The sequence below is a fragment of the Gossypium arboreum genome, chromosome 3 (assembly GCF_025698485.1).
Source record: "Gossypium arboreum isolate Shixiya-1 chromosome 3, ASM2569848v2, whole genome shotgun sequence".
Lineage (NCBI taxonomy): Eukaryota > Viridiplantae > Streptophyta > Magnoliopsida > Malvales > Malvaceae > Gossypium > Gossypium arboreum.
Window position 1 is genome coordinate 138,029,554 of NC_069072.1, and position 26,396 is coordinate 138,055,949.

Sequence of the window (26,396 nt, forward strand, 5' to 3'; positions counted from 1 at the left end):
AAATTAAATAGTAAAGGTAAATTTTATTTTATTTTTTAACATATTACTATTTTTTGAACAGAAATAATATTACTTTTTTTAACACATTGTTTAAAAAAAATTCGTGCTAAATTTTTTTTAACTTAAATAGAGCCAGAAGGGGTTTAGGGGTGTGGGTGCCACCAATGGCATAAGCTTCATTGGTGTTGCCTCTGTCAGAAGATTTCCAGTGCCGCCTCTGGCTTGCCCTCTACCAGTGTCACATCAATTTTTTTAACAGATTTTGTTTTTTTTTAATATAATAGTGTTTTTTAATAGTTTCTTTGTGTCAAAGTAGAGTGGTGCCGTCTATGCACCAGGCGTGACCACCCTAAATGTATCCTTTTAATACATAATTTTTTAAATATATTATTTTCGTATTTTTTTTTATAATATTTTAGTAAAAAACCCTTCAGATGACCCGCACCATAGACGAACTCGGCATCGATGTTTACCCTCCAGCTCATCGGTTTTGCTAGATTATCATATATTGCAAGTAGGAGTGTAAGGGATGATGATAACATTGTAAGTAGCGAATTACATTAAGAATGAATAACATCTTTACCTGTGGTCACAATTGCAGATTTGATAGTGCTGTGTCCAAGTAGGGGGAAATGATTTTATATAGGCTGCAACACCTGCAGCACGAGGGCAGTCCGTGCAACTGCCTCATACGCGGGTGTCACCTTTGAACCCTGCGTGTGACTTTACAAGCGTATGCAGCCACTGCACCAGGGTACAAAAGAGACTATTGGTTTCGATATGAAGCACTTGATGGTCGAGGGACAAGACGGTTTAAAGACGGAATTCAAAGCTTATAGTTATATACCTTAAGAAGGTTCCCTGAGCCCGGATCGGACCCCGAGATGAAAATGAAGCAACAAATGCAGCAGAAATTTGACTTCCTCAGACTTATAAACCACTGCTGAAGGTGATCTTCCATTTTTCATTTGATAGTTTCATCATTTATCATTATCAAAAACTAAAATTGTAACTTCTAACCTCGGAGAAGAGGACTCACTTCATCACCTTCACCAAGAAGACTCCCACGCCTAAGTACATCCACGGCATCAGAAAGTAGTACGAGTTTCTCCATACAATCCTTCCGAGGACAGCCAAACACATTCCCATGAAAGTATACCCTGCATAAACCAGAACGTCAAGCAAAGGCAATGGGAGTAATGTTACCTTCAGCAGCATGACGTGCGGAAGTAAGCCGAACAATAAGTATATGAGAAACTCAACAGACAGATAATGCCAGTTTGGTTTTGGTCTTTTTATTATCCTTAGTTCAAAATCAGTTCAGGTAATAGTAAGAACCATTTAGTACAACGGGTCCTTATAGGATCATACATCCATGTCTGGATATGCGTAGAAAAGGGATTTTGATACAGGAAAACTTCAAGAAAACACATATTACTATGATGCAACAAGGGGTACAAGTAATACATTATTTAAGCATATTGTAGTGGTAGCTGCACCAGCATGTTATTTGCATTGATTTGGACGTACTCAGAACTTGAACTCGAAATTTTCTCTCTATATGCACTGAGACCACCTTAGACAAGACCCGAACCAGCACCATAATGCATTATGAAATGGAGTTAGCTGAGGATTTGTTGGCAGCCTTGGCACACCAGGCCGGGTGGGAGGGGCAAAATTAAATTCTTTGTCGCAATTAATAGCCTATATCTTTATAATTTTTAAAAGATTAACTCAAATTTTTATTATCTTTGGGGAGCTAAAGTGCAAAATTACCATTATAAATTTAAAATTTTAAGGGACCTAAATAAAAAATTTTTATTTTAGGGGGGTCGGGGCCTTGCCAGCCCCCTGGATTTGTCACTGCTGGTTGTAACACAAATAAACCGATGCATCTCGAATAAGGAAGGTAATATTTGGTCACTAAGACTACTTGAGTATCAATTTTCAAAACTTGTTTTAACATAAATAAATTCTTTTGAAACTAATGAAATAATTTCTAAACTTCTTTTAAAGTTTAGTTACGAATGAAAAAATATTCGAATCTTTTCGAGTCAAATAATATAACAATTAACTAATCAAATAATATAAAATATCATCAATATCATTATTATAATTCAAAGGCTCATATTTTAAACTTCAAAGTTAAGTAAATTTAGTGGTCATAATTTATCCAATTTATCCACACATTTAAGAGCATTTTGGTAATTTTCTCTAAAATTATCTTTCTTTTAAATAACCATGTCAAATTTTATATTTCCATTTATGAACTTTCCTCTTTTTGGTTATTTTCACTTTTAATCCTTTATTTTTTAAAATTTACACTTAACCCCTTAATTTTTAAATATTCACACTTTGACCCTATCACTTTTCACTTCTTCACAATTTAAGCATACCTCGAATTTATATCTCACAATATATATAAGACTTGTTTCAACTTTCTCCTATATCCAATACCTTCCTCTTGATCTTGATGTACCTTATTTTTATTTATTTCTGACTGAGTATAACACTTTATAAGGATAACATTTCTAAAATCAAACAAAAGATGACAAAACATAGTGAGAAGACTTCATTCAACGTACATTCATATGTATGTGTACATACATGCATGCATGCATTATCTGTTCAGAAAATTAGCAATGCTTATTGACTACTGCTCATAAATACATTATGACTAACACATGTTTGATGTTCATTAAAATTAATATTTTGTTCTACCATCACCCTCAGTAATCACATCTTTGAAAGCCCCTTCTCTGGGGATTATAGGCAAGACATGTTCTTGATGCGGGATGATTACATCTAAGAAATAAGGTACGGGTGTTTCCAGCATTTTACAAATCGCTTCTCTCAGATCTTCCTTCTTTGTAATGCAAGCGGCAGGTATTTCGCATGCTTCTGCGAATTCCAACATGTTTGGGAACACCTCAGACTTGTTGGACGGGTTGCCCAAATACGAATCAGCTCTGTTTGCCTCGCAAAATCTATCTTCCCATTGAGCAACCATGCCTAAATGCTGATTATTTAACAACAGTATCTTGATGGGAAGATTCTCTACGCGGACCGTCGCCAACTCTTGGACGCTCATGATGAAACTTCCGTCACCGTCGATGTCTACGACAACAGCCCCTGGATTCGCAACAGCAGCTCCGATGGCAGCAGGCAATCCAAACCCCATCGCCCCAAATCCCCCAGATGTCAGCCATTGCCTCGGCCTCTTGTACTTGTAGAGCAGCCCACATTTGATGTTGACCGACACCGGTACTTATAATCACATTCCCATCGGTTAATTCATAAAGAAGCTGAACAGCGTATTGAGGCGGAATTACTTCACCAATGGTCTTATAAGTCAAAGGGTATTTCACCTTCTGCTCAATTAACTCCTCCCACCAACCCGAATAATCAAGTTTAAGCTTAGCTCCTTTACTCTCTAATGTCCTGTTTATCCCCTTCAATGCCAATTTGACATCCGAATGAACCGACACATGAGGCTGTTTATTCTTCCCTATCTCTGCTGAATCGACATCGATATGCACAATCTTGGCCCTGCTGGCAAAAGCCTCAAGTTTCCCGGTCACGTGATCATCAAACCGCACACCAAAAGAAAGCAACAAATCACTCTTATCCACAGCATAGTTAGCATATACAGTTCCATACATCCCAAGCATTTGCGACGACAACGGATCCGAAGTCGGAAACGAGCCGAGACCCATCAACGTACACGTGACGGGTATTCCCGTAAGCTCGGCAAACCTCTTCAACTCCTCACTAGAGTTCAAACACCCACCACCAACATACAAAACAGGCTTCTTAGATTCAAAAATCTACCTCACAATCTGCTCTAAATGAGCCTCACTGGGCTCCTTAGGCAACCTTGACATATAACCAGACAATCTAAAAGGCTGGTTCCAATTAGGAACAGCAAGTTGTTCCTGTATATCCTTAGGTACATCAATCAATACAGGGCCTGGCCTGCCCGAGGTAGCTAAAAAGAAAGCTTCACTAACTATCCTAGGGATATCATTCACATCAAGAACAAAATAATTATGCTTTGTAATAGACCTTGTTACCTCAACAACGGGAGTTTCTTGAAAAGCACCGGTGCCGATCATTCTCTGAGGGACTTGGCCGGTGATTGCCACTAGAGGGATACTATCGAACATAGCATCGGCGAGACCGCTCACCAAGTTAGTCGCCCCTGGACCGGAAGTTGAAATGCAAAAGCCAGGAAGGCCGGAGGAAAGCGCGTAACCCTCGGCGGCGAAGACCCCACCTTGTTCGTGTCGTGGAAGGACATTTCGGATTACATTGGACCGGGTTAAAGCTTGGTGGATCTCCACTGAAGCTTCACCCGGGTAAGCAAACACGTGCTTGACCCCTTCAGGTTCGAGTGCTTCCACGATGATATCAGAGCCTTTTCGGGACTCTTCAGGGGCATAACGGGAAACTAAGTCACTGGAAGGGGATGTCATCATCGGGGTGACCTCCTTGGCGGTAGCCGCCATGGTCGATGAAGGCTTGCGAAGAGGTATTTTCATTGGTTTATGTATGAGTCGAGAAAGCGAGAAAAGGAAACTCTGACCATGAATGGCTTTTATAGGTGTGGCTATGGCCGTGCCGGGCTTATATTGTATAAATTAACATTTAGTCCCTAAATTTGGTAACTTTTTCCAACTTAATCCTGAATTTTTTAGACTTGAAAACTTTACCTATTTTGTTCCTAAATTTGGATTCCATTTAACAGCAATTATGACATGATTTATCCCTTTATAAAGCATCAAATTTATAGAAGGCCCTTTGATTATATATATATTTTATAGATTACTCCCTCTATTATTATTTGATCTTTTCTGGTCTCTCAGCTTTTTGAATATATATTTTTAGTCCCTACATGTCTTATTTTCTTTAAGTATGTGATGACATACACAAGGTTTTTTTTCTTTACAATTGGACAAAAATTTTGTATATTTATAAAAGAGAAAAAGAAAAAAAAAAAAAAACCCAAAATTTATCATATATTAAAAGAAAATTACACTAAATTCTTTAATGGAAAAAAGTTATCTCCATCTTGAAAATACACATTTTGTAAAATAGAAGGATTACAAATGATAAATTATAATAGAAGGGCTAAATCTATTAAAAATACTTAATATTAAGACTTATAGTATTCGACTATAGCTTTCTTTTATACTCATAAATGTTCTCATTCATTCGTTTTATGGCTTAACTCTAACTTTATTTGAGTTATTAAGGTAAAGTACTCCAAATAGTAATGACTTTAGGATTGGAACTCATTCCAAATGCTAGGGGAAAAAAATACATTGCCACTTCTTTCAATCACTCAGTTAGTAAAAAAATTTGTTAAAAATATATAATTTTACATTGAATTTTATATATTTTATAATTAAATTTTATAAAATATTTTATACTTAAAATAATAATTCAAACTATTTTTTTTTCCAAAATCAGTCAAAATATTGTTTTATCTATAACCAAGGTAGAGGTAGTCAGTATTGTACCGATAGGCATACTATTTTTATCCTGATACAAATACATTCTATTATCGACAGGTTTTAACGTGCCGTTTCGGGTTTATCGTTGTTTTTCAATATTTTTCTTATATATATATATATATATATATATATATATTAACAACCTAATTTTTAGTTTCTTAATAAATTATATATTATTTTAAAAATATATAATATACATACATATAAATATATCAAAATTACATCGATATAAATATATTTATATGTAAATATAAATTTTAATTTTATTATAATAGAAAATTTTCAAATCATAATAAAAACATTTTCAACCTATTCAATATATAACATAGTTTTAATGTAAAACAACATTATCCAAATTAATAACTAAAACATTATCCTAATTAATAACTAATTAACATAATTAATTCTAATATTAATTAAATGATAATTAAAATGTTTAAAATTTTATTCAAGTAATAACCCTATTTTATATCAATAAAATTAGAGCAACTTTTTACATAAAAATTAACTAATGATTGTAATTTAAATTATAATTATAATTATCATAATTGTTTTCTTAATGCTTAGAATTTTATTTAAATAATAAGGAAAAATATTCTCATCAATTCAAAAGCTTTTTCTAAATCGAGTTTATATATATATATATATTCAAACTTTATTTTTGATATAATTCAGATTTTTATTTTTAGTTAATAATTTTGTTCATGAACAGTAAACTAGAACAATTTTTTAGGGAACTGAATGAAATTTTAATTTTTTATAGTCTATATCTTTATAATTTTTAAAAGATTAAATTGAATTTTTATAATTTTAGGGGGCTAAAGTATAATTTTATCTTTACTAATTTAAAATTTTAAAAAAATTTAAAGAACTTAAATAGTAATTTTACAGTCTAGGGAGACTGGGGCACTCTGTTAGCACCCTAAATTCGCCTCTAGTCATATATTTTTGTTATAATGTGTGACACTTCAATTTCATCTCTTCAATTTATCCTTTTATGGTTTTATGCTTTTTCTTGTATTTTTATTCATACTATCTCTAATGATTTGTTGTTGACATTTTTGTGACTTTGGGTTGTTAGTAAAATTTAGATTTAAACTTAAATCTTTATATTTAGGGTTTATTTGTTTGGATACTATTATTGGAATTTTGGGTTTAATTTTAGACCTATTTTAAGTTTAGGTATTAAGTTTTAAGTTAGGTTTTTTTTACCTTTATATTTTTAGATCTAAATATTAAGTTTTAAGTTCAAATTTTGGATTTTAGGCTTCAAGATTTAAATATTAGGTTTATCAGTTAGATTGTTAGGTTTAAATATTATGTTTTAGGCTGGATTCTATAATTTTTTTTTAGGTTAAAGTACAAAATTTTAGGTTGGATTCCTCTTTTGATCTTAGATAAGTTAGATTTTTAGGTTTAAGTTTTGGCTTCCAAGTTTCCAAATTTAATTATATTCTAGATGTCGAAACCATGTTTATTTTGGAAAATGGGGATCGACTTTTGAAAACGAAAAGTTGGGAGTCGCCACTAATTTTTTTGAGGTGTAATCGGATCACCTTGAGGTTGATCATTTTAATAAAATATTTGATTTATTAAAATAATAAATTTAGGTCTACGAAAATTGAGAAAAAGGGTTCGAGAGTCGTTTACGCACGAGGAAGGGTTAGCACCCCCGTAACGCCCAAAATTGGTACCAATTGATTATTGAATGTCCTATCGTTGAAAATTTAGAAAAAATTTAAAATACGATTCCTTTAAAAATGTATGAACAATTCGAATTGGATTTTAAGGTTCACTTGCTTCAAAGAAATAAAATACCACATCCAGTACGTTAGGACACGATACTTTAAGCCTCCAAAGACTAAGATCACCTCATAATTTCCAAAAACACGCAACGAACTCTTAAAAGGGTACTCCGTTATTTGGAAAAACGGAAAAACGGAAAAACGAAACCCAACACGTTAGGGCACGATTTCTCGAATTTCCAAACACGAAACATTATCTTATTTTGAAGAGTTTTTGAATAAGTAATTATGAAACCGGCTCAAAATATTTTCGCTTGGTTTACTTTAAAGGTAATAAAACAATCGATGTTGAGCGAAAATGCGGATTTTGTAAAAAACTTGATGCAATAATAAAGAAACTAAATCATAATTCTAAGCATGAAACGATAATAAGTGGATTCGAATTGAAAACGAAAGAAATAACACGTGATACACAGAACTACATGAAACCAATATAACACAAAACAATTTAAAAATCATACGAACAATATACAAAGGAATAACATATATTAGAATTCAAAATAGTTTATATGTATAAAAAACGGATAATATATTAGTGATTATTTTAAAAAATATATATTGAAACAAATAATATGTAACATAATTTCAAATGAAACAAATTGACTAAACGAATGATATATTTATATGAAAATAATAAATAAAAATAACGATATACAAAGACCAAAGTAATTAACATAAATAAAATATGCAATAAAAACAAGATCCTCAAAAGAAAGCCAAGCTATATACGAATAATTTTAAAAAAATATATACAATAAATTTAGAAAATATTTACATATGTATCATGTCCACAATTGACATATCAATCCAATGCCTCCAAAGTTTTACCATACAATAAAAATTATGAAACATTTGATTAATAACTTTTGTTAAAGGAAAAAAAAGGAAAAGAAAAGAGCAGCAGATAATTAACAACAGCAACAAATCAAGCCATTCTGTATCACTAGCCAAACAAAAAATCGATTTCACTAACATGCAATTCTTTCATTAAGCAATTTTCCTCACCTAAAAATTCAACATAAATTCAATAAACAGATTCAACCACGACACACAGCTTAAAAGTGAAAGGAAAACGAAAACGAGAAAGAGAAAGAGACCAGAGGCTTGAGCTTTGATCGATCGAGATTTGACCGAAGAGCGAACGGCAGTTTCGATACCATTTTTGGCACGTACAAGTCCTGCTCCCATCGAAACGTCACCTGATCTTAAACCGCTGCAGGTGGAACCACTTCGGATGCAAAAATTGCGATTCAAAGTTAAACTCCGTTGCCTAACTTCACCAAAGCAAGGGAATACTCTCCGTTTTGAAATCTCAATGCCGAAATTCCCTCTGACTAAATGCGATGACGCCTGCATCCTGAATTACCTGATTCACAAAATAAATAAGTAACCGACCAATCATAAAAGTAAAAAAAATTAAAAATTAAAAAGGATAAAAACGGAAGCGCATTTGGAAAGCGGAATCAGTGAGTGAGAAGTGAGAGATGGATTTACCAAATCCGAAGGCGGAGCTGAGAGTGAGTGAGAGGACGAATCAGATTCTGAGTTCTGTTTGGAAGACGACAACAGCCTCGGAAAATCTGTTGAGAGAGAGCAGCAATGGAGTTACTGTTTGTTATGCTCAGTAAAAGCTTAGCAACAAAAGAACAAACTTGGTGGAAAAATAATATGAAAGCAACAATATACATAGAATAGAGTTAATCATAAATTATATGCCTAATAACATAGATATGAGAACATTTCAATGTAATAACATACAAAAAAAATATAAAAAAAAACAATAATGTTTTTCAAAAGAAGAAGTGGAATTGTCAAAATTATTTAAAATACATATATACAAATAAATAAAGAAAATAAAAAATGTTAAATGACCCTTTTTAAGAAAAAGTGAATTATGGAAAACTCAATTAAAATAAAATTAAAATAAAAGGGATATTTTATAAATAAAGTAAACCATTGAAATAGAATCGTGGACCAAAACAAAACGCGTATAAATGCTTGGGACTAAAACTGAAAATAAACTAGACCTCCAAACATGTCGTTTCAGCGCGGATTAAAATGAAAATATGCGCAAGTCCCAGGGATAATTTAAAAGAAATAAAAAAACTAAACATGGCTTAATTAGATAGTAGTGCAAAGGAGGGGGACTAAACGCGAAAATTATCCATTTAGAGAAATCATGCGCATGAACAAGTCAAAAAAGGTGTCTGTTCCTTCACCCAATGCCATTTCCTTTTATTAACCATTAAAACCCCTTTTTTTTTTTTTTTTTTGTCAAAATACGTTTTAACCTTTATTTTTTAAAAAAAGAAACCCAAAAATATTTTATAAAATTCCTTCTTCTCGCTTTTTATCCCTTTTGTCTTCCAGCTGAAAAGGCCACCAATGGTTTACCCAACCGTCGCCGTGACTCCAGTGAGTCTTCCTTCGTCGACGCGAGCACGACGTGGCTCCGGTGAGTCTCCCTCTTTCTCCTAATGTTTCTCTCACGCAAGAAGAAAATGAAAGAATAATAATAAACTCAGAAAGGGAAAGAAACTAAAAAATCACATTTAACAAATATTATTGCTTTTGGTCTTTGCTTGTATTTGATTTCATATATATTTTCACTATTGTATTCGTAGAGAGGGAACCCCCTTTACAATGAAAAATTGAAGGCTTTTATAGCCAAAAACCATACATTTTCTTTCTATTTCTTTGCTCTAATTGTAGGTGTTGTGATGTCGTGGAGGAGTGCACGATCGTGAGGGATGAATGCACGAGATAGAGGTCGTGTGTGGGCGTGCCGACGTGCGTGGGAAGCTGATCATGGGGGCTACAGCGCCAACTGTTTTCAGAACTCTTAGTGTTGCTGGAATTTTATGTTATTGGCTTAGGCCATTTGGGCTAGCTAGGGATTTGGGCCACTATAATTTGGGCTTGTTTAATTTTGGGATTGGTTTTTTTTTTGTTTTAATTATTTTTGCTTTTATGTGTGTACGGGCTATAATTGAGTATTTGGACCAGGCAAAAATTAGGTTTTACACTAGATATTATGACTTTAAAATTAGATTTGTTTTTATATAATTTTTAGGTTTTAATTAATCAAATTTGACCTTAGTTTAGACTATACTTTAAAATTCTTATATTAAATGCAAGTTCTTTACAAATATCGCTCTTTTTGTTATATGGTCGAGTATTTTTTTTATTTCAAAATGTCACATTAGTGAAGAATATTAACTATATTAAGGATTGAACTTGGATTTTAAATTTGAGAATTAGAGGAATAAAAATCCTAAAAATAAAAATAAAAAGACTAAATTCTAAATGTATAAAGAGTACAAGAACTTGAAATATATTTTAACTAAACCATATTTAATTATTTGATTTATTAAAAATTGAGAATAGTACATACTTGTTCAAGAACTGGATTATTCGCTCAAATCAAATTTGAATGCCCATCCCAAATTTACAAGGGGTTAAATAAAAGTATTAAATTTGGAACAATAAGATTAGACAAAAGATTAGGTCTTTTAAAATTATGAACCGAGTTCAGGTTCGGCTTTAAAATTTAAAACTCTATAATTTAACCTCAATTTGAAAATAATTGTCAAGTTTAGGAAAAAAAATTCAAACCCCAAACTTAGACAAAAAAAAAGTTTATGCACAATTGTCAAGTTTAAGCCCCTAAACAATAATTTAACCATTTTCAAAACGAAGAGTTTGAACTCGGACCATGTACATTCGAGTGTATTTTTGGTTAGGAGTTTGATGTTTTCATTGTCTTCTAGGTATGGAAGATGCATGAAGACAATCTTTGTTTCTGAGTTGTCACCAATTTTACTTTAGATTCTAATGTGGGAATCATTTGCTTTTGTTCTTAAAATAGTTGGACAAGTCTCCCATATTTTCTTCAACGTATGCATCATTTCTTATAGAAGATGTATTTCTATATGTTGTGTGTATGTTTTGTGAATTTATTTGACTTAGAACGTCATGTAGGAACTTGTCTCTGATCTTGCTAGCCGAGGTGCGAGGCAAGTATGTATGTTTTTTCCGTCTTCATTTGAGATTCAAAACATGTGTCACATTTAGACACTAAAGTTATCGGTTTAATTAATCGGTTTGATTGATTTTTTTACAAACGATTTGAACGCATCAAAATTGAATTCATTGATTTTCATTGATAAAAACAATCAAATTGAACTTATATGAATTTAGTCAATTTTTTGGTTAACCGATTTAATTTTTTATTATATATTTTTATATTATTTTTATTATAAAATATAAAAATATTATTTAAATAATTAAAATAATATAATTTAATTCGTTTTTTCCGTCAAAAATCGAGAGCTGATGGACAAACCTAACTATACGAAAGATGAAACCAACAAATAAAATTAATTTATATTTTTATTTGAAACAAATAAAATGAATATTTTAAGTTTAATAAGATGAATATTTTTAAGTTTAAACTTATTAAGTATATATACATATATTAGGAGCATTTTTTTTGTAAATATCTCAATGTAAAATGGATTTACCTTAACCCCGACCCAATTATTTTAATTTCACCCAATCTAGCCTATACTGAACCCGATTTTCCAAAATAAAAAATATGACCCTAACAGGCAGAGTTGAACCGAAATTCGTTTGAATCGAAATTCGTGTCTTAATCACTATATGAAATTATCATTTTGTTTTTGTATAAATATAGTTATTAAATGGGTAAAATTGTAAAAATGCATTATTTTTAAATTTTTTGAAAAATTATATTTACTTAAATTTAAAAAAATTAAAAATATTAAAGATAAAATAAGTGAAGTGAAGTGAGACAGATAAATGCATCCAACATCCATATTCATGAAATCCAATTAAAATGTCATAGAACTATGTCCACTTAATTTTCTTAGACCAAGATTTCAAAAAAGAAATTCAGACTGACTTAAAAATTGGATAGCCAAAATGAAACCGACTTATGACCAAAATGAAAGTGCAAATATAATATGAACATAATTTGACATGTATAATCAGCCGCCACTTAAAATTTAACACTTGGGTAGCTAACATAAAAATACCCTAAAAGTTAAAAGTGACAAAATCACAAAAATTATTTTTACCAAAATAAAAACGCCCAAAAATTAGATGACCAACGTCATAGTTTACCCTAAGTATAAAATATAGATATGTTATTTGTTAACTGTTTCTATTTTGGTGACCCAATTATGAAAACATTAATATTTTCTTGCAATATCTTTTCACATACTAAAGGTGTGAAATCATTAATAACTTTTGGTCATATTAAACACCCTCTCAATTCTACCGATTGACGAACCACATAGACCATATTGGAACTAATATTTTTAGATTTCTCAGTACATGGAAATTGGTTTTTATGAATTTGGGGAACAAAAAGATTTCTAGACGGAGAAGAAATTCTCTAATGTAAAAATTGCCTAAAATCAAAGTTAAGAAAAAGCTGGTATAAACACAATTTAGACAGTGGTTGCAGTTTTAGAAAAGCCAATTAACACTAATGTTACCTAGCCATGTGAAAAGCGGGAATTGAACCAGGGCGATAAAGAGCAAAAGATAGTGATGCTTGCTAGAATCATAACTTCTAACCTCCGCGAAGAGGACTCGTTTCATCGTCTTTACCAAGAAGACTCCCATGCATAAGCATGTCCATGGCATCAAAAAGTAGTATGAATATCTCCATACGATCCTTCCGAGAACAGCCAAACAGAGTCCTGTGAAAGTATACCCTGCATATGCCATAATGTCGAGCAAAGGTGCCTCACCGCTGCCTAATGAGAGTAATGTTACTTTCAGCAACATGACTTGCAGAAACCAGCCAAATAATCCCTTAACAAACAACCAGTTGAGTACTTCAGGGCTAAACCTGGTGGAAAAGAAGAGAATAGATATCATTTGAGCGAAAAAGAGAAAGAGAGTAGTCTAGCCAAGCACTGCACACAAAGAAAACAAAAGACCGGGTAAAAGTATCATGTAAGCCCCGGTACTTGGAGTCAGATTGCATTTGACCTCTACAAAAAAAAAAAAGGGCAAATTAATCTTTGTACATTAGATCAAGGAGCAAATTAGCCTTTTCTGTTAAAAATTCCATCCAATTGTCCTGTTAAAAATTTACATAGTTGACAAAATAATCAGATAATGGCATGTGACGTACCATGTGTACCTAATGTTAATATATATGAACCAGTTTTTAACAATAAAAATGAATGGAATTTTTAACAAAAGAACCAGTTTACTCTTTAATCTAAACATATAAGGATTAATTTGCTCATTTTTGTCATAGAGGGGGCAAAATGCAATTCAACTCTTAGTACAAGAGCTTCCATGGTACTTTTACCCAAAAAGCTGCTAAAACTCCTCAACCATTGACACACAAATAACACTACCCATTTCTTTCCCTTTCATAATTTGGATACTATCTGGAGAAAGCTGTCTATGGTGTCAGAATGTAAACCTTAACTTGCCTTCATCTCAATCGTGTATTCCGCTATAGAATAAAAAAAATGCTAGCTTCCATACACATCAGTTTAGCTACTGGTTACACAAAGGGAAAGCCTCTCAAAACTGATACACAAAGGGAAAGCCTCTCTGGTTAGTATTGTATTATTTAGCTGTTAGGCATAGACCCCTCAAAGTTGCCAAGGTATTGTTAGCAAGTGTTTCAAGGCACAATAATAATAAACACTGCCCAGATTTTGGTTTACGGATTAAAACATATGCTACTGTAGCTCAGATGTGAATGTCATTCGTGGGTATTTTCAAATTCCAATCACTCCAAGACTTCCCATTTTTCTGTAAGGTCCTTCAATGGTCATATCCTCATCCATCTTCAAGTCTGAATATGTCAGACAGCGGTTTTGGATATAGATACTTAAAGAAAAGTGAAAAACTGTAGCAACATAGATTAAAACCTTTAAAATGAACATTGCAAATTTTGGGAAAAGAAGGTAGGAATAAGAAAAAAATACAATAATGAGGGGGGATAAACACTTATATATAAAGAAAAATGAAAAATCGGAGCAACATAGATTAAAACCATTAAAATGAACACTGCAAAGTTAGGGAAAAGAAGGTAGGAATAGAAAAAGCTATTAGAATGAGGGGGGAAAATCACTAACTTTCCTTGAAGGCCGAGCGATAATCCAGCAAGAACAACATAGGTACCAAATGCCATAAATGGGATGTATAAATCTGGTGCATTTATGTCATAAATGGGGGGTTTATAGGAAAGCCTACCACCTACTGGCTCGGTTATTCTTGTCCAATGGCCCTGAAGGGAAAGAGAAAGTATGAGAAGGTATATTGTATAAAAACAGGGAAATTGTCACAAATCTGAGTGTTTGCTTACCCTGTGCAGAAATGGCAGCAAAACAACCTTCAATTTGTTTCTCACATATTGATCATTCACTTGAAAGTAGTATTGAGGATCAGAGAAGTATCTACTTATCTGCTCATTTCAAGATGTAAATAGTAAAAAATAATAGTCCCAAGCAAAATCCATAATTTCAGATACACATCCCTTTTTTAAACTGAAGGCCTTTTATTGTAATAGGAATGTATTTCAACTTTTTTTGCCATTTAAGCAAACATTTTTAACCCTTTATTACACGATTAACACATCCTTATTACAAACATTAAGACAGCAAATAGAATTGTTTCCATAGAACTCAAGTGACGAATAGAGCTCATTTGGTTCAGTCTTTTATAGTTCTTAGTTCAATTTCAGTTACAGTAATCGTAAGAACCATTTAGTACCGGTGTTTTACTAAAAATACAAAATATTAATCCTAACCAGAACAAATTTCGTTTTAATTACTTCAACACTTTCATAATTTTTTTTCTTCTTCTTAAAGTTCAAGTAGATTATAAAAACTTCAAAATTTAAAAACCCTTTAAATATAAAGACCAGGCTAAAAGTTTAAGAACTTTTGGTCTCAATTTTCCATTTAAAAAGCAGACATCTTAGTTTGATTGAAAGTTTCATTGAAACCTGAATGGAGACCTATCAAATGCACCCCTAAAAGCAGTCAGAGACCTCACAAACAAACTGCTAAACTACTTGGGCTCAGTATGAGAGTCATATCAACATATTCAATATTTTCCAAGGTTTCCATGTATTTGGAGGGTCTTTGTAAGATCATATCTCCTATACCAATACCACGATATGCGTCAGACAGGGATTTTCTTTTGACACAGGAACTTCAAGAAAACATATAAAACTATGATGCAACAAGGAGTAAGAGTGATGCATTATTCAAGCATATTGTAATGACAACTGCACCAGCTACTTACATTGCTTTGCACATACTCAGAACTTGATCCCAAAATTTTCTCTCCATATGCACCTAGACCACCTCGGATAAGACCAGAACCAGCACCATAAAATGCATTACCAAATGGTGTTGGTTGAGGATTTACAGGCGGCCTAGGCACCCCAGGCTGGGCTCCCAAGTTATTGTACATTTCTAAAATCAAACAAAAGGCGACAAAACATAATGAGAAAACTTTATTCAACAAGCACAGACACATCTCGTCATGGTACAAGAATAGTAAGTCATGAACTTCAAAATTTGAAAGCATCAGTATATCCTACTACATATAAATTGAAGCCAAAGTTGATATTTCTGCTTAATAATATGTCATAACTATCATAATAAGATTCGACATACATGAATGCATAATCTGTTCAGAAGTTAGCAATTTCAATTGACCACTGCTATTGTTAGATGCCAAAATGCACTTGGGAAAATGGTAAAAGCTACAGAGACTGCTGCTAATTTAAACAAAACGCAGAAAATGAAGAATGCATCATATGGGATCCCTATTTAAAACTAACAAGATGGGTTATTTAGCTCAATTTCTCTTCGTCTTGAAACAAAAAGTTCTCAAAAAATTGGTTTCTTGCAAATTTAAACCTCTCACAATATTTCTATTGGTTTTCTCCACAAACCAACCTTGTTTAAAATAGGGAGAATTATAATCTTTTAGACTATTTAACTATGAAAACTGCAAAGAAGGATCCTTCTCTTGTGTCACTATCTTATGTTTATTAATCATAATTCATAAGTAATTCATCAACCTCTCCCACCTCGGACAACACCATTCATTCTAAAAAGCACCTAATAATGAAAGGGGCTTTCAATTCCAAATACCATTTCTTTGCAACTTGATGATATTATCAATCGAAAAATTGCATGTTATAAAATTGAATAGAACTTCAAATTCTACTCATACCACAGAGCCCAATCGTCACAATCATTTAAAAACCCCATTTTTTTATCTGGGTCAAATTGACCTAAACCCTAAAGTAACAACAGCAAAGAAATGCAAGAACAGCCCAAATTTCATTCAATGATATCTAGTCTTTACATCCAGATTGAACCCAAGCAATGAATTATCAACTCATTTGTGTATTTTTAAGTTAGTTATCAACTTTCCAAAATGCAAATATATTGAGAGTAATCAGATCACGCAAAAATGTACATCTAGTAAAAATATTTTATTATAATTTACAAAAAAAAAGAGAGAGATTTGAATCGGAAAAGAAAGAACCTTTCGACTAAAGAGAAAGCTGTTGGTTTGAAGAATATCCCGGCGATATAGATCGAACCTCCGACGATATTCCGGGGACGGCGGCAGCGGAAAACTCAGAGAAGAAGTAACGGTGTTAGATCTAGAGAAAAATGATATAAGCGAAAAAAAAGGGCAAAATCTTGTGAGGCACGTGTCATCCACAGTGTATATTTTAAGTCATTGGACCTAGAAACAAAAAGGTAAAAATTCCTTCTAAGTCCCTTCATTATAGTACCTGGATCAAGTTAGTCCTTTACTATTAAATAAACCAATTAAATCCATGTATTATTAAAAAAATTAAATAAATCCAAATTATATCACAGTTAACAAATAAAAATATTTTTTAGTTTAACAGAGAATTTCAAAATAGTAATTCTTTTAGATACTTTTCATGTCCATCGATCCATATTCGGAGTTTGTAATTATTCTTTCTATTAATATTATCTTTGAAATTGAACAAATATTAGTTTTATATATCATTAATATCATTATTTGCTTGTTATTATTTTACGTTTATTTTCTACATGCACAAATAAAATAAAAGGTTAATTTGCAAATTTGGTACTACACTTTAGATAGAAATTAAAATTGCCATTATATTTTAGTTTTGTTGATATTTGCGATTGTATTTTTAAATTAAAGTTAAATTTACCACTTTACTTAAATTCTATATTGAATTTTACACTTCACTTTATTTGGTTAAATAATGAAACTAAAATTTGATTTTCTTAATTAAATTCTACCGTTCAATTTTAATTTAAATTAAGTTAGATTTAATATATTTTAAATATTTATATTTAAATAATTAAAATATTCAATTAACATAATATTAAATATTAATAAAACTGTTATTTATAAAATAAAATAAAGTAATGTGTTTTTGTTAGAAGTTTTCAAGTCTTCTTTCCATTAAATAAATTTTCGAAGTTAATTTATAATGTTTTATAATATTATAAATTAACTTCATGTTCACTATTAAAATAAAATATTAATAATATTTATTCTATTGAATTTTGTTTTTGAATAATTATTATAAATTTATTTAAAAATAATGAAAGTTGATGACAAAATTAATTAAAATTCAAAGTTTTTTGACTAGTTTCAATTACATAAAAGTTGAGTAGTAAATTTATTCATGTTCTTAAAATTTAATAGTTAACCTCAATCAAAATAAAATATAGTGACACAATTCAATATTTAGTTATAGTATGGTGACAGATTTACACTATCATGATGTAAAAAGCTTTTGTTTTCTTAATTTTATTTAATAAATTTTCTAAAATTTTTAAAAATAATGATGTCATGATATTATTGATGAGTTTGGTCTTATTATATTTTTGTTGATGGACGGTGCGTTTCTTTTTGATTATGGTAAAAATAGCGATAACAGTGAGATTAAATATTGTAGTGATATTATAATATGGGGCAATAAAAAAGTTAAACGTAGTGCACTGGAAGTAAACACCTATCCAAAGGGTAATTTCAATATTTTTCAAAAATTGAAATTTTAACCCTAACTAAATGATAAGGATAGCAATTAAATTTGTTTGGTTAAATTCTACTATAAGTTAGTCACGTATAAAGTTGTAAATTTAGTCATTGTTCTTTAATTGGGTCGTTCTTAATTCTCGTAGTTTTCAAAGTTTGAAATTTTAATCTTGATGAAAAGACGGTTGTTAAATTCACTAACTAGCTTTTTTGTAAGTAGTATACTTAAATAACAAGTTGCATTACCTTATAAATGTGATAATATGTTTATTGCAACTTGTTTTGAAAATAGTTAAACTTGATGAATTTAAAAAGGTTAAAATATGCTACAAGTTCTTGTACTCTTCGTACATTTGAAAACTAGTCCCTCTACTTTTATTTAATGAAATTTAGTCCTTTGACTTTCTGACTTAAAAAATGCTATTGAACTTACATTTTTTAAGTCGGAAAGTTAAAGGCCTAAATTCTAAATTTATGAAAAATATAGAAACCTAGAGCATACTGTAACCATTTAACACCTAACATTTAGCCAACGATGAAAATTTAAAATTTGAAAACCATAAAGATTAAAAATAAATAAATTAATATATAAGGACTAAATTCATAATTTATGCATAATATAAGAACTAATAACAAAATTTAACCTAAACTTTATTTTAAAGAACTCGGGTCGAGTCTCTCAAATAAACCCGACCCATCTCCCATATTATATCGCGAGTCCCGCCCCGTAACCATCATCACCCCAAGCTCAACTTCCTTTCCCCAAAAATCTCAAAGAACCCGCACGGGCAACACCACCACTCGCGCTCGTTCTCTGCGCGTGCAATATCTTTGCCTTCTCTTCCTCTTCGGTCACCTTCTCCCGCCCCACCGCTCCTGCTCTGGTTCACCCGATTCCTGACCCGAGTTATCGCTTCCGGTCCTGCCTTCAAGTTCTCGACGGGTCAAACCAAAACCTATAAACAAAACTATTAAATGAGGTAATTTTCAATGCTTAAGCTAATAGATTTCTTCCTCAACTATGATATTTTTGACTTTTTTATTTGATTTATGGTTATGTGATATCCGATTCTGCATTTTTTTGTGGCGTGTTTCGTATACTGTTTTCAGTTTATATTTTCTGATTGTTGTTTTCTCTTTCATGTTTGAATTATAGAGGTTTAATTTGGCTTCGTAATTTTGCAGATAAGTTTTGTAAGTGATTCAGTTCGCATATTTGAATTAAAAAAAAATTTTGTATTCTAGAGTTTTTATTTGGCTTTGTAATTTTGCAGATGAGTTTTGTAAGTGGTTCCGTTCGCATATTTGAATTTTTGTAAAAAAAAAGTTTGAATTATAGAGTTTTAATTTAGCTTTGTAATTTTGCAGATGAGTCCTGTAATTGATTCACTTCACATATTTGATTTTTTTTTTAAATGTTTAAATTATGGAGTTTTAATTTGGCTTTGTAATTATGCAGATGATTTTTTTCAGTGATTCAGTTCAAATATTTGAGTTTTAAAAAAAAAAAAGAGTTTGAATTCTAGAGATTTTTTTTTTTGTTGCCTCTGTAATTTTGGAGATGAGTTTTGTAACTGATTTAGTTCTAGTATTTTGATTTTTGTTTTCTTCTTAAATGTTTGAATTATTAGAGTTTTCATTTGGCTCTGTAATTTCGCAGATGAGTTTTGCAACTGATTCCCCAGTACACTCGTCTAGCAGCGACGATTTTGCTGCATTAATTGATGCGGAGCTCGAAGTTGGTTCTTCAGGCTCATCGCCGGATGAACAAGACAATGAAGAGGAAGAAGTTGATGCTGATAGTGATGATGACGACGGCGACGATGAAGAGGATGACAGTAATGATGACCTTAACGATCATAGGTGCATTTTCTAGAAATATTGAACTTTTAAATTTGCTAAGAGTTATTAGCAAAGAAATTTTGCAAACAATGAAAAGTGAACACATTATTAACTTTGTGTTTTAATGGTTGCTATGGGAAGTTTTACTATGTCATTAGTTATGTTATTATAACAGTATTTGTATATTTTCTTTATGTTAATGAAACTCTGCTAATTTTGTGATCCATGACTTTCTTGACGGATGCACACAATATATGGTTTTCCTTGGTTGACTTCCTACAAGTTTTTGTTGTGTGTTTCGATTCAATTCACTACAGATAGATATCTATTGATGTGTAGATGAATTCGAATTCAAGGAAATAGTAAAAAATTGTTTATGGATTTTGCTTTGATTGGTGCAAAAGCTACTATGGCACTGGATTATGTTATGTTCTTGGCAGAACTCAAGAATTGATTATCTTAGCATCTTAATGAATATATCATTTGAAGTTTGAATTGAACTTGCTACCTTTATCACTTTCTCTTTACTAAAGGACTTGTGTAAATTTAACTCGCAGGAACAAAAGGTGCAAGACCGAGAAGTTGGATGACCTAGAAGGACTTCAAGGGTCAACCTCTCAGGGTTTGATAGAAGAAAAGTTAGGTAAAGTTCCTTAATTTGGTTAGCTGCCCCTCTAGTTTATTTGAAACTTGGGTCCCCTCCTACTCCCTGAACTTCAGCACAAGTAACTTTCTGGAGATCTGCTCAGAAATACCTCATGTTAGTAATGACTTTTAGGAGATACAGGAAGAGAATGTTCTGGTTGAAACTAGTCTATTCTTAAGTTTTAATCTAATCTGCTGGTAAATGCTCAAGTTGGACGAGTCTGTTTTAGATGGTTTGCCATACTGAAGCTTTCAAAGTTTTAAAACAAACTGACTTTATTTGTTAAGCTTCATGAAGTTGTTCTCAAATGATATTGCCTATCGAATGCATGCATGCATCAACATATTCTTGCTCTTTCTCCCCACACCCCCCTGGGACAGCGCCAAAACTTCTATTGAGAACACCTACTAGAAAAAGGTTTTTGCAAAAGGATTAATATCTGTGTCTAAAGATGTTAAAAACATATGTTTGGTCTCTAGTGATGGAATTGCATGCTATTGCATATCACTTTGAATGTAGTGTTAAAGAAAATGAGAAAAAAAGTTTACGTACATAAATTGCAAACTATCTAGAAGTTACGTACATAAATTGCAAACTATCTAGAAGTTAAGTTTAATTTTAGTTTTGTGCTTTACTTTCTTTGCTAATTTCACATTTTATGCATGCAGAAGTATCCTTGAACAAGGATACATGTTCACATCCCGGTTCTTTTGGACAAATGTGCATCCTTTGTGGGCAAAGAGTGGATGATGAGTCCAGTGTAACATTTGGTTATATACATAAGGTGAAATTATCCAAATGAGAATAGTAATAGTTAGCTGTGCTTTTTATTGATTGTGTCTCGACTAAGATGTGGGGAACAACGGTACTTTTCAGGGTTTAAGGCTAGGAAATGATGAAATTGTTCGATTACGCAGCACGGACATGAAAAATCTGTTGCGTCATAAAAAGCTTTACTTAGTTCTTGATTTAGACCACACACTCCTTAATTCTACTCAACTGAATCACCTAACAGCTGAGGAAGAATATTTGAAGGGCCAATCTGATTCTCTTCAAGGTATGTTTTTTAAACTGTTTAACTTCTCCTGCCTTCAATATTCTTGTAGTGTAATTGTTTGAATTCCAATGCTTGTATGTTTTCTCGTGAAATTCAATTTTCTTTTCCTGGTCGCTGCCTTTATTGTGTCTGGTTTGTGTATGTGTTTAGATATCATGTGAATATAAGCTTTGCCTTCAAAGCTTGATTTGGTGAGTTCTAAACATAAATCAACTAGGCCTCTGAGTGTAAAATATTTTGGTATGTTTTGACCAGACATTTTTTGTTTGTAAACTGTTGCATCATTTTTCATTCTAATTTCTCAAGTTATGTAAAATTCTCAACAGAGGAAACTGCAGCATTGTTGTTATATGCTGATAAGGCTAATGTACCCTTATTTCGGGTTTGGAAAATCGGCAAAGGTTTTATTGGATGCATCAATCCTTTTCTGGACAATGCTATATCGTGTGGAATAAGTTACACTTGGACTAGGATAATGAATTGTAGCCAAAATATAACAGTGAATGTGCGATCTTAAACTCTGATTTCGAGATATAAATTAATTTTTAAAGAATTAATCAAATTTGATGCATTGTATTTGTTGCTATCAGTTTACGTTTGGTGCTTGTAATTCTTAGGACTGAACATCTAGACTGGTATTATCAAAGCTTAAACTGAACAATAGAAAAATGACAAGAAATCTGTGTTGCTTGAATGTAATGAGTTTCGAGTTTTGCATGTCACATTACTTGGTACTCATACATCATCAATCTTCTTTTCCACTCTTGCTCTCTATCCATATATATATATACACGTGTGTGTATTATGTCATCGATCTACTTTGATGGATCTATGATCATTGTGCTCTTTGGTATTCTTGGACAGATGTCTCAAAGGGCAGCCTGTTCATGTTGGAATTTATGCAGATGATGACCAAATTGAGGCCTTTTGTTCGTACATTTCTCAAAGAAGCAAGTGAGATGTTTGAGATGTACATTTATACAATGGGCGATCGACCTTATGCGTTAGAAATGGCTAAACTGCTTGATCCAAAAAAAGAGTACTTCAATGGCCGAGTGATTTCACGAGATGATGGCACCCAGAAACACCAAAAGGGTCTTGATGTCGTACTAGGGCAAGACAGTGCTGTCGTGATCCTTGACGATACAGAAAATGTGAGTTCACTTTTAATAAGCTGACATTGTGTTTCTTGTTTTAAATTTGGAAGTATATTTCGATAAGCAGTTGAATATGGTGTGTGAAATTTGCCTTGATGCAATGTTTTTAGACCGGATCGGTGGTCAAACTGGTTAGGCCATTAGTTCGTCGGTCTGACAGGTTCGATTAAAAAATCATTAAAATTCAAAAAAAATTCCTGTTCAACTGGTTTTTTACCTGGTTCAACCAGTCCGTACCAGTTCTCGGTCTAACCAGTTCAAATCCATTCTCCAGATTCCCAGTCCAACCGGTCTGTCTGGCCGTTCCTGTCCAATATTGCTTGAATGTTTTGAGTGTTGAATCCTGTTACATGTTTGAATAAATTTTTCTTAAAAGCTTGATGAAATTATTGCCTTCTCTTATTATAGGCATGGACGAAGCATAAAGACAATCTGATACTGATGGAGAGATATCATTTCTTTGCTTCGAGTTGTCGCCAATTCGGCTTCGATTGCAAGTCTCTTTCTCAGTTGAAGAGTGATGAAAGTGAGCCTGATGGAGCACTTGCTTCCATTCTTAAAATACTTCGACAAATCCACCATATTTTCTTCGATGTATGTAATCATTTGTTATAGATGTTGTTCTCTATATGTTGTGGCTGGATTGTGAGTTTTTATTTTTTTTTCGACTTCATTTATTTTAAACTTCTTGCAGGAACTTGATTCCGATCTTGCTAGCCGAGATGTGAGGCAGGTATGCTTTTTGTTATCATTTGAGATTCAAAATAGGTTAAAGTACCTAGGAGGTCCTTCTATTATAGGGATTGGATCAAATTAATCTCTCTATTATTAAATAGATCAATTTAGTCTCTATACTATTAAGAAGAATCAAATATGTCTAATTTGTAACAGACTTAACTCTATTCTAATTTGGCTTTATTTGATTCTTTTTAAATAGTACATGGACTACTTTTATCAAGGCCTTATAGTAGAGGGACCAAACATTTAGACTCTACTCGAGGCACCAAACAAGTATCTTTTGTTTCCTGAGGGGATGTCGTCATTTAGTTAAACTCTGAGCAGGGGCGACGGCGACAGGAGAGGGGCTGCCCCTATCTCCTCCCCAAAATGGGAAATTGTCTTTAGACCTCCAAAAATTTTATAAAATCTTAAAATTAATTTATGGTAAAATTATTGTTTGCCCCTCCAAAAATGCTAGAATTTCAATTTAGTCATTTTGAAAACCATAAAGATATAAGTCAATATAACGGTGAAATTGTATTTTAACTCTCCTCCTATATATAACTTAATCGGCCCTTCCCCCAAAAAAAATTTGGCTTCGCCCCTGACTCCAAGTTTTTCCCCTGTTTCTTACAGGTCCTGAAAACAGTTCGTAAGGAAGTGTTAAAGAATTGCAAAATAGTTTTCAGCCGTGTTTTTCCCACGAAATTCCAGCCGGAGAATCATCTTCTGTGGAAAATGGCAGAACAGTTAGGAGCTACATGTTCGACCGAAACCGATTCTTCAGTAACACACATCGTTTCAATGGATGCTGGAACAGAAAAGTCCCGTTGGGCTGTGAAAGAGAACAAGTTTTTGGTCCATCCGCGGTGGATAGAAGCTGCAAATTTCTTTTGGCAGAAACAACCCGAAGAAAATTTTCCAGTTAGCCAGACAAAGAATCAATGACCATTAATTCATTAATGTAGTGTTTTCATATTATTTTGTATTGACAGTTACATTAGTAGCAGAAAAATTGATGAATGACCATATTTTAGTGTACACATTAAAAAATGCCTCCATGTTGGCTTGGAAGGATTCTTAACACTTTTTGGTAGTTCAAATTAGTTCTCTAATTATCTGAGACTCTGGAATTTAGATATCCAAACTTGATTCGAGCTTTATTTTTTAAAAAGTTCAAGCTTGATTCGAGATAACAACTGAATCGATTTAGTCTAATTTTTTACTATTCCTTAGTAAAAGGAAATTTGATTCTTGTGTTTGATGTTAAATGTGATTATTTATGCTTTGTGTATGAGTTTAGATTAAAATTTTTAATCTTAATTAATAAAAATATATGGGTAAATTTTATTAAGGTCATTAAATTATTAGTAAATTTATGATTTGGTTACTTAAGTTTTAAAAGTTACAAAATGGTTATTGAACTATTTGAAAGTTTTCATTAACTAAAGTATCAAATTGAAAAAAAACTTGCATGCCATTTTGAATATTGAAGTAAAAGTCCATTTTGAATATTGAAGTAAAAGTCGGGTACCATATTGAGAAAAAAACTCAAGCATCAAATTGAACATTAAGCTAAGTTCAAGTACCAAATAATATATTAACTTCATTACAAATTAAGAAAAATTTAGGTCAAAGAACCTTTTTAGCCCTTCTTAATTTTGATATTGAGCAAATTGGTCCCTTTCAGAAAAAGCAGAGCAATTTAATCCTTATCAAATTTGAAATTGAACAACTAAGGACAATTAATCATAACAATAATATTTTTCGTCAAATGTACATATTTTTATTGATATAATAATAAATTAACCTTTAAAATTTTCGCATTCTCATCAATTTAGTGTTGATTTAATAAACTTAACTTATAACATTCATATATTTTGTTAATATTTATACAAAATATCTAGACATTAATAGTTAAATTTATTATTATACCAATTAAAATAATATTCAATTGGAGAAAAACATTGATTCTATGATTAATTATATTCCATTACTCCATTTAGACTCTTAATTTTTGAGAGCACCATAAAGTTTTTTTTTTTTAAAATACTAGAACTAAATCGGTTACAAAACTCATCTCCAAAATTACAGAGCCAAAAAAAACTAGAATTCAAACTTTTTTAAAAAAAATTCAAATATTTTAACTGAATCACTTACAAAATTCATCTACATAATTACAAAGCCAAATTAAAACTCTATAATTTAAACATTTAAAAAAAATCAAATATGTGAAGTGAGTCATTAACAATACTCATCTGCAAAATTACAAAGCCAAATAAAAACTCTAGAATACAAATGTACACACCAATTTTGCCCAGGCCTATTTTAGCCTAAACTTAACCCACCTAAATTAAATCCAACTACCCTAAAAACTAATCAGCTCAATTACAAACTCCAGCCCACTATCTTAAACTTTTCCAAGAAACCCTAGCCCCTAGGTGTGCCACCCCTACTGTCAGCCACTAGCACACCTGCCCACTGCCACTTTCACCCACCGCCACCTGCTCCACCGCCCTGCAGCACCTCCACTTGCTCCACTTGCACCTGCAAAAGCTAAAAAGAAGAAAAGACAGC

The 26,396-nt window shown here is 32.0% G+C and overlaps 2 protein-coding genes, 2 long non-coding RNA genes and 1 pseudogene across 4 annotated transcripts; 2 read left to right on the forward strand and 3 right to left on the reverse strand.

The window, feature by feature from the left end:
- Nucleotides 1–2,570: 2,570 nt before the first annotated feature.
- Nucleotides 2,571–4,563, reverse strand: LOC108475082 (acetolactate synthase 1, chloroplastic-like; annotated as a pseudogene).
- A 3,721-nt stretch (nucleotides 4,564–8,284) lies between these two features.
- On the reverse strand, nucleotides 8,285–9,060 carry LOC108475657 (uncharacterized). The gene is made up of 2 exons (XR_001870001.2): nucleotides 8,816–9,060; nucleotides 8,285–8,687 (listed from the first exon to the last, which is right to left on the reverse strand). It is a non-coding gene; the product is annotated as an uncharacterized LOC108475657 (long non-coding RNA).
- Nucleotides 9,061–9,587: 527 nt separating this feature from the next.
- LOC128290097 (uncharacterized) lies at nucleotides 9,588–10,470 on the forward strand. Its single transcript, XR_008279739.1, has 2 exons — nucleotides 9,588–9,776; nucleotides 10,034–10,470. It is a non-coding gene; the product is annotated as an uncharacterized LOC128290097 (long non-coding RNA).
- Nucleotides 10,471–12,540: 2,070 nt separating this feature from the next.
- LOC108474419 (uncharacterized) lies at nucleotides 12,541–17,054 on the reverse strand. The gene is made up of 5 exons (XM_053026071.1): nucleotides 16,889–17,054; nucleotides 15,629–15,801; nucleotides 14,685–14,783; nucleotides 14,455–14,606; nucleotides 12,541–13,202 (listed from the first exon to the last, which is right to left on the reverse strand). The coding sequence occupies exons 2-5, from the start codon at nucleotides 15,797–15,799 to the stop codon at nucleotides 12,815–12,817; spliced, it is 810 nt and encodes a 269-aa protein (XP_052882031.1). The 5' UTR covers nucleotides 15,800–15,801; nucleotides 16,889–17,054; the 3' UTR covers nucleotides 12,541–12,814.
- Nucleotides 17,055–19,092: 2,038 nt separating this feature from the next.
- Nucleotides 19,093–25,018, forward strand: LOC108474543 (RNA polymerase II C-terminal domain phosphatase-like 4). The gene is made up of 9 exons (XM_017776498.2): nucleotides 19,093–19,377; nucleotides 20,058–20,260; nucleotides 20,797–20,882; nucleotides 21,554–21,669; nucleotides 21,762–21,942; nucleotides 22,807–23,096; nucleotides 23,508–23,693; nucleotides 23,794–23,832; nucleotides 24,456–25,018. The coding sequence occupies exons 2-9, from the start codon at nucleotides 20,058–20,060 to the stop codon at nucleotides 24,765–24,767; spliced, it is 1,413 nt and encodes a 470-aa protein (XP_017631987.1). The 5' UTR covers nucleotides 19,093–19,377; the 3' UTR covers nucleotides 24,768–25,018.
- The last annotated feature ends 1,378 nt before the right edge of the window (nucleotides 25,019–26,396 follow it).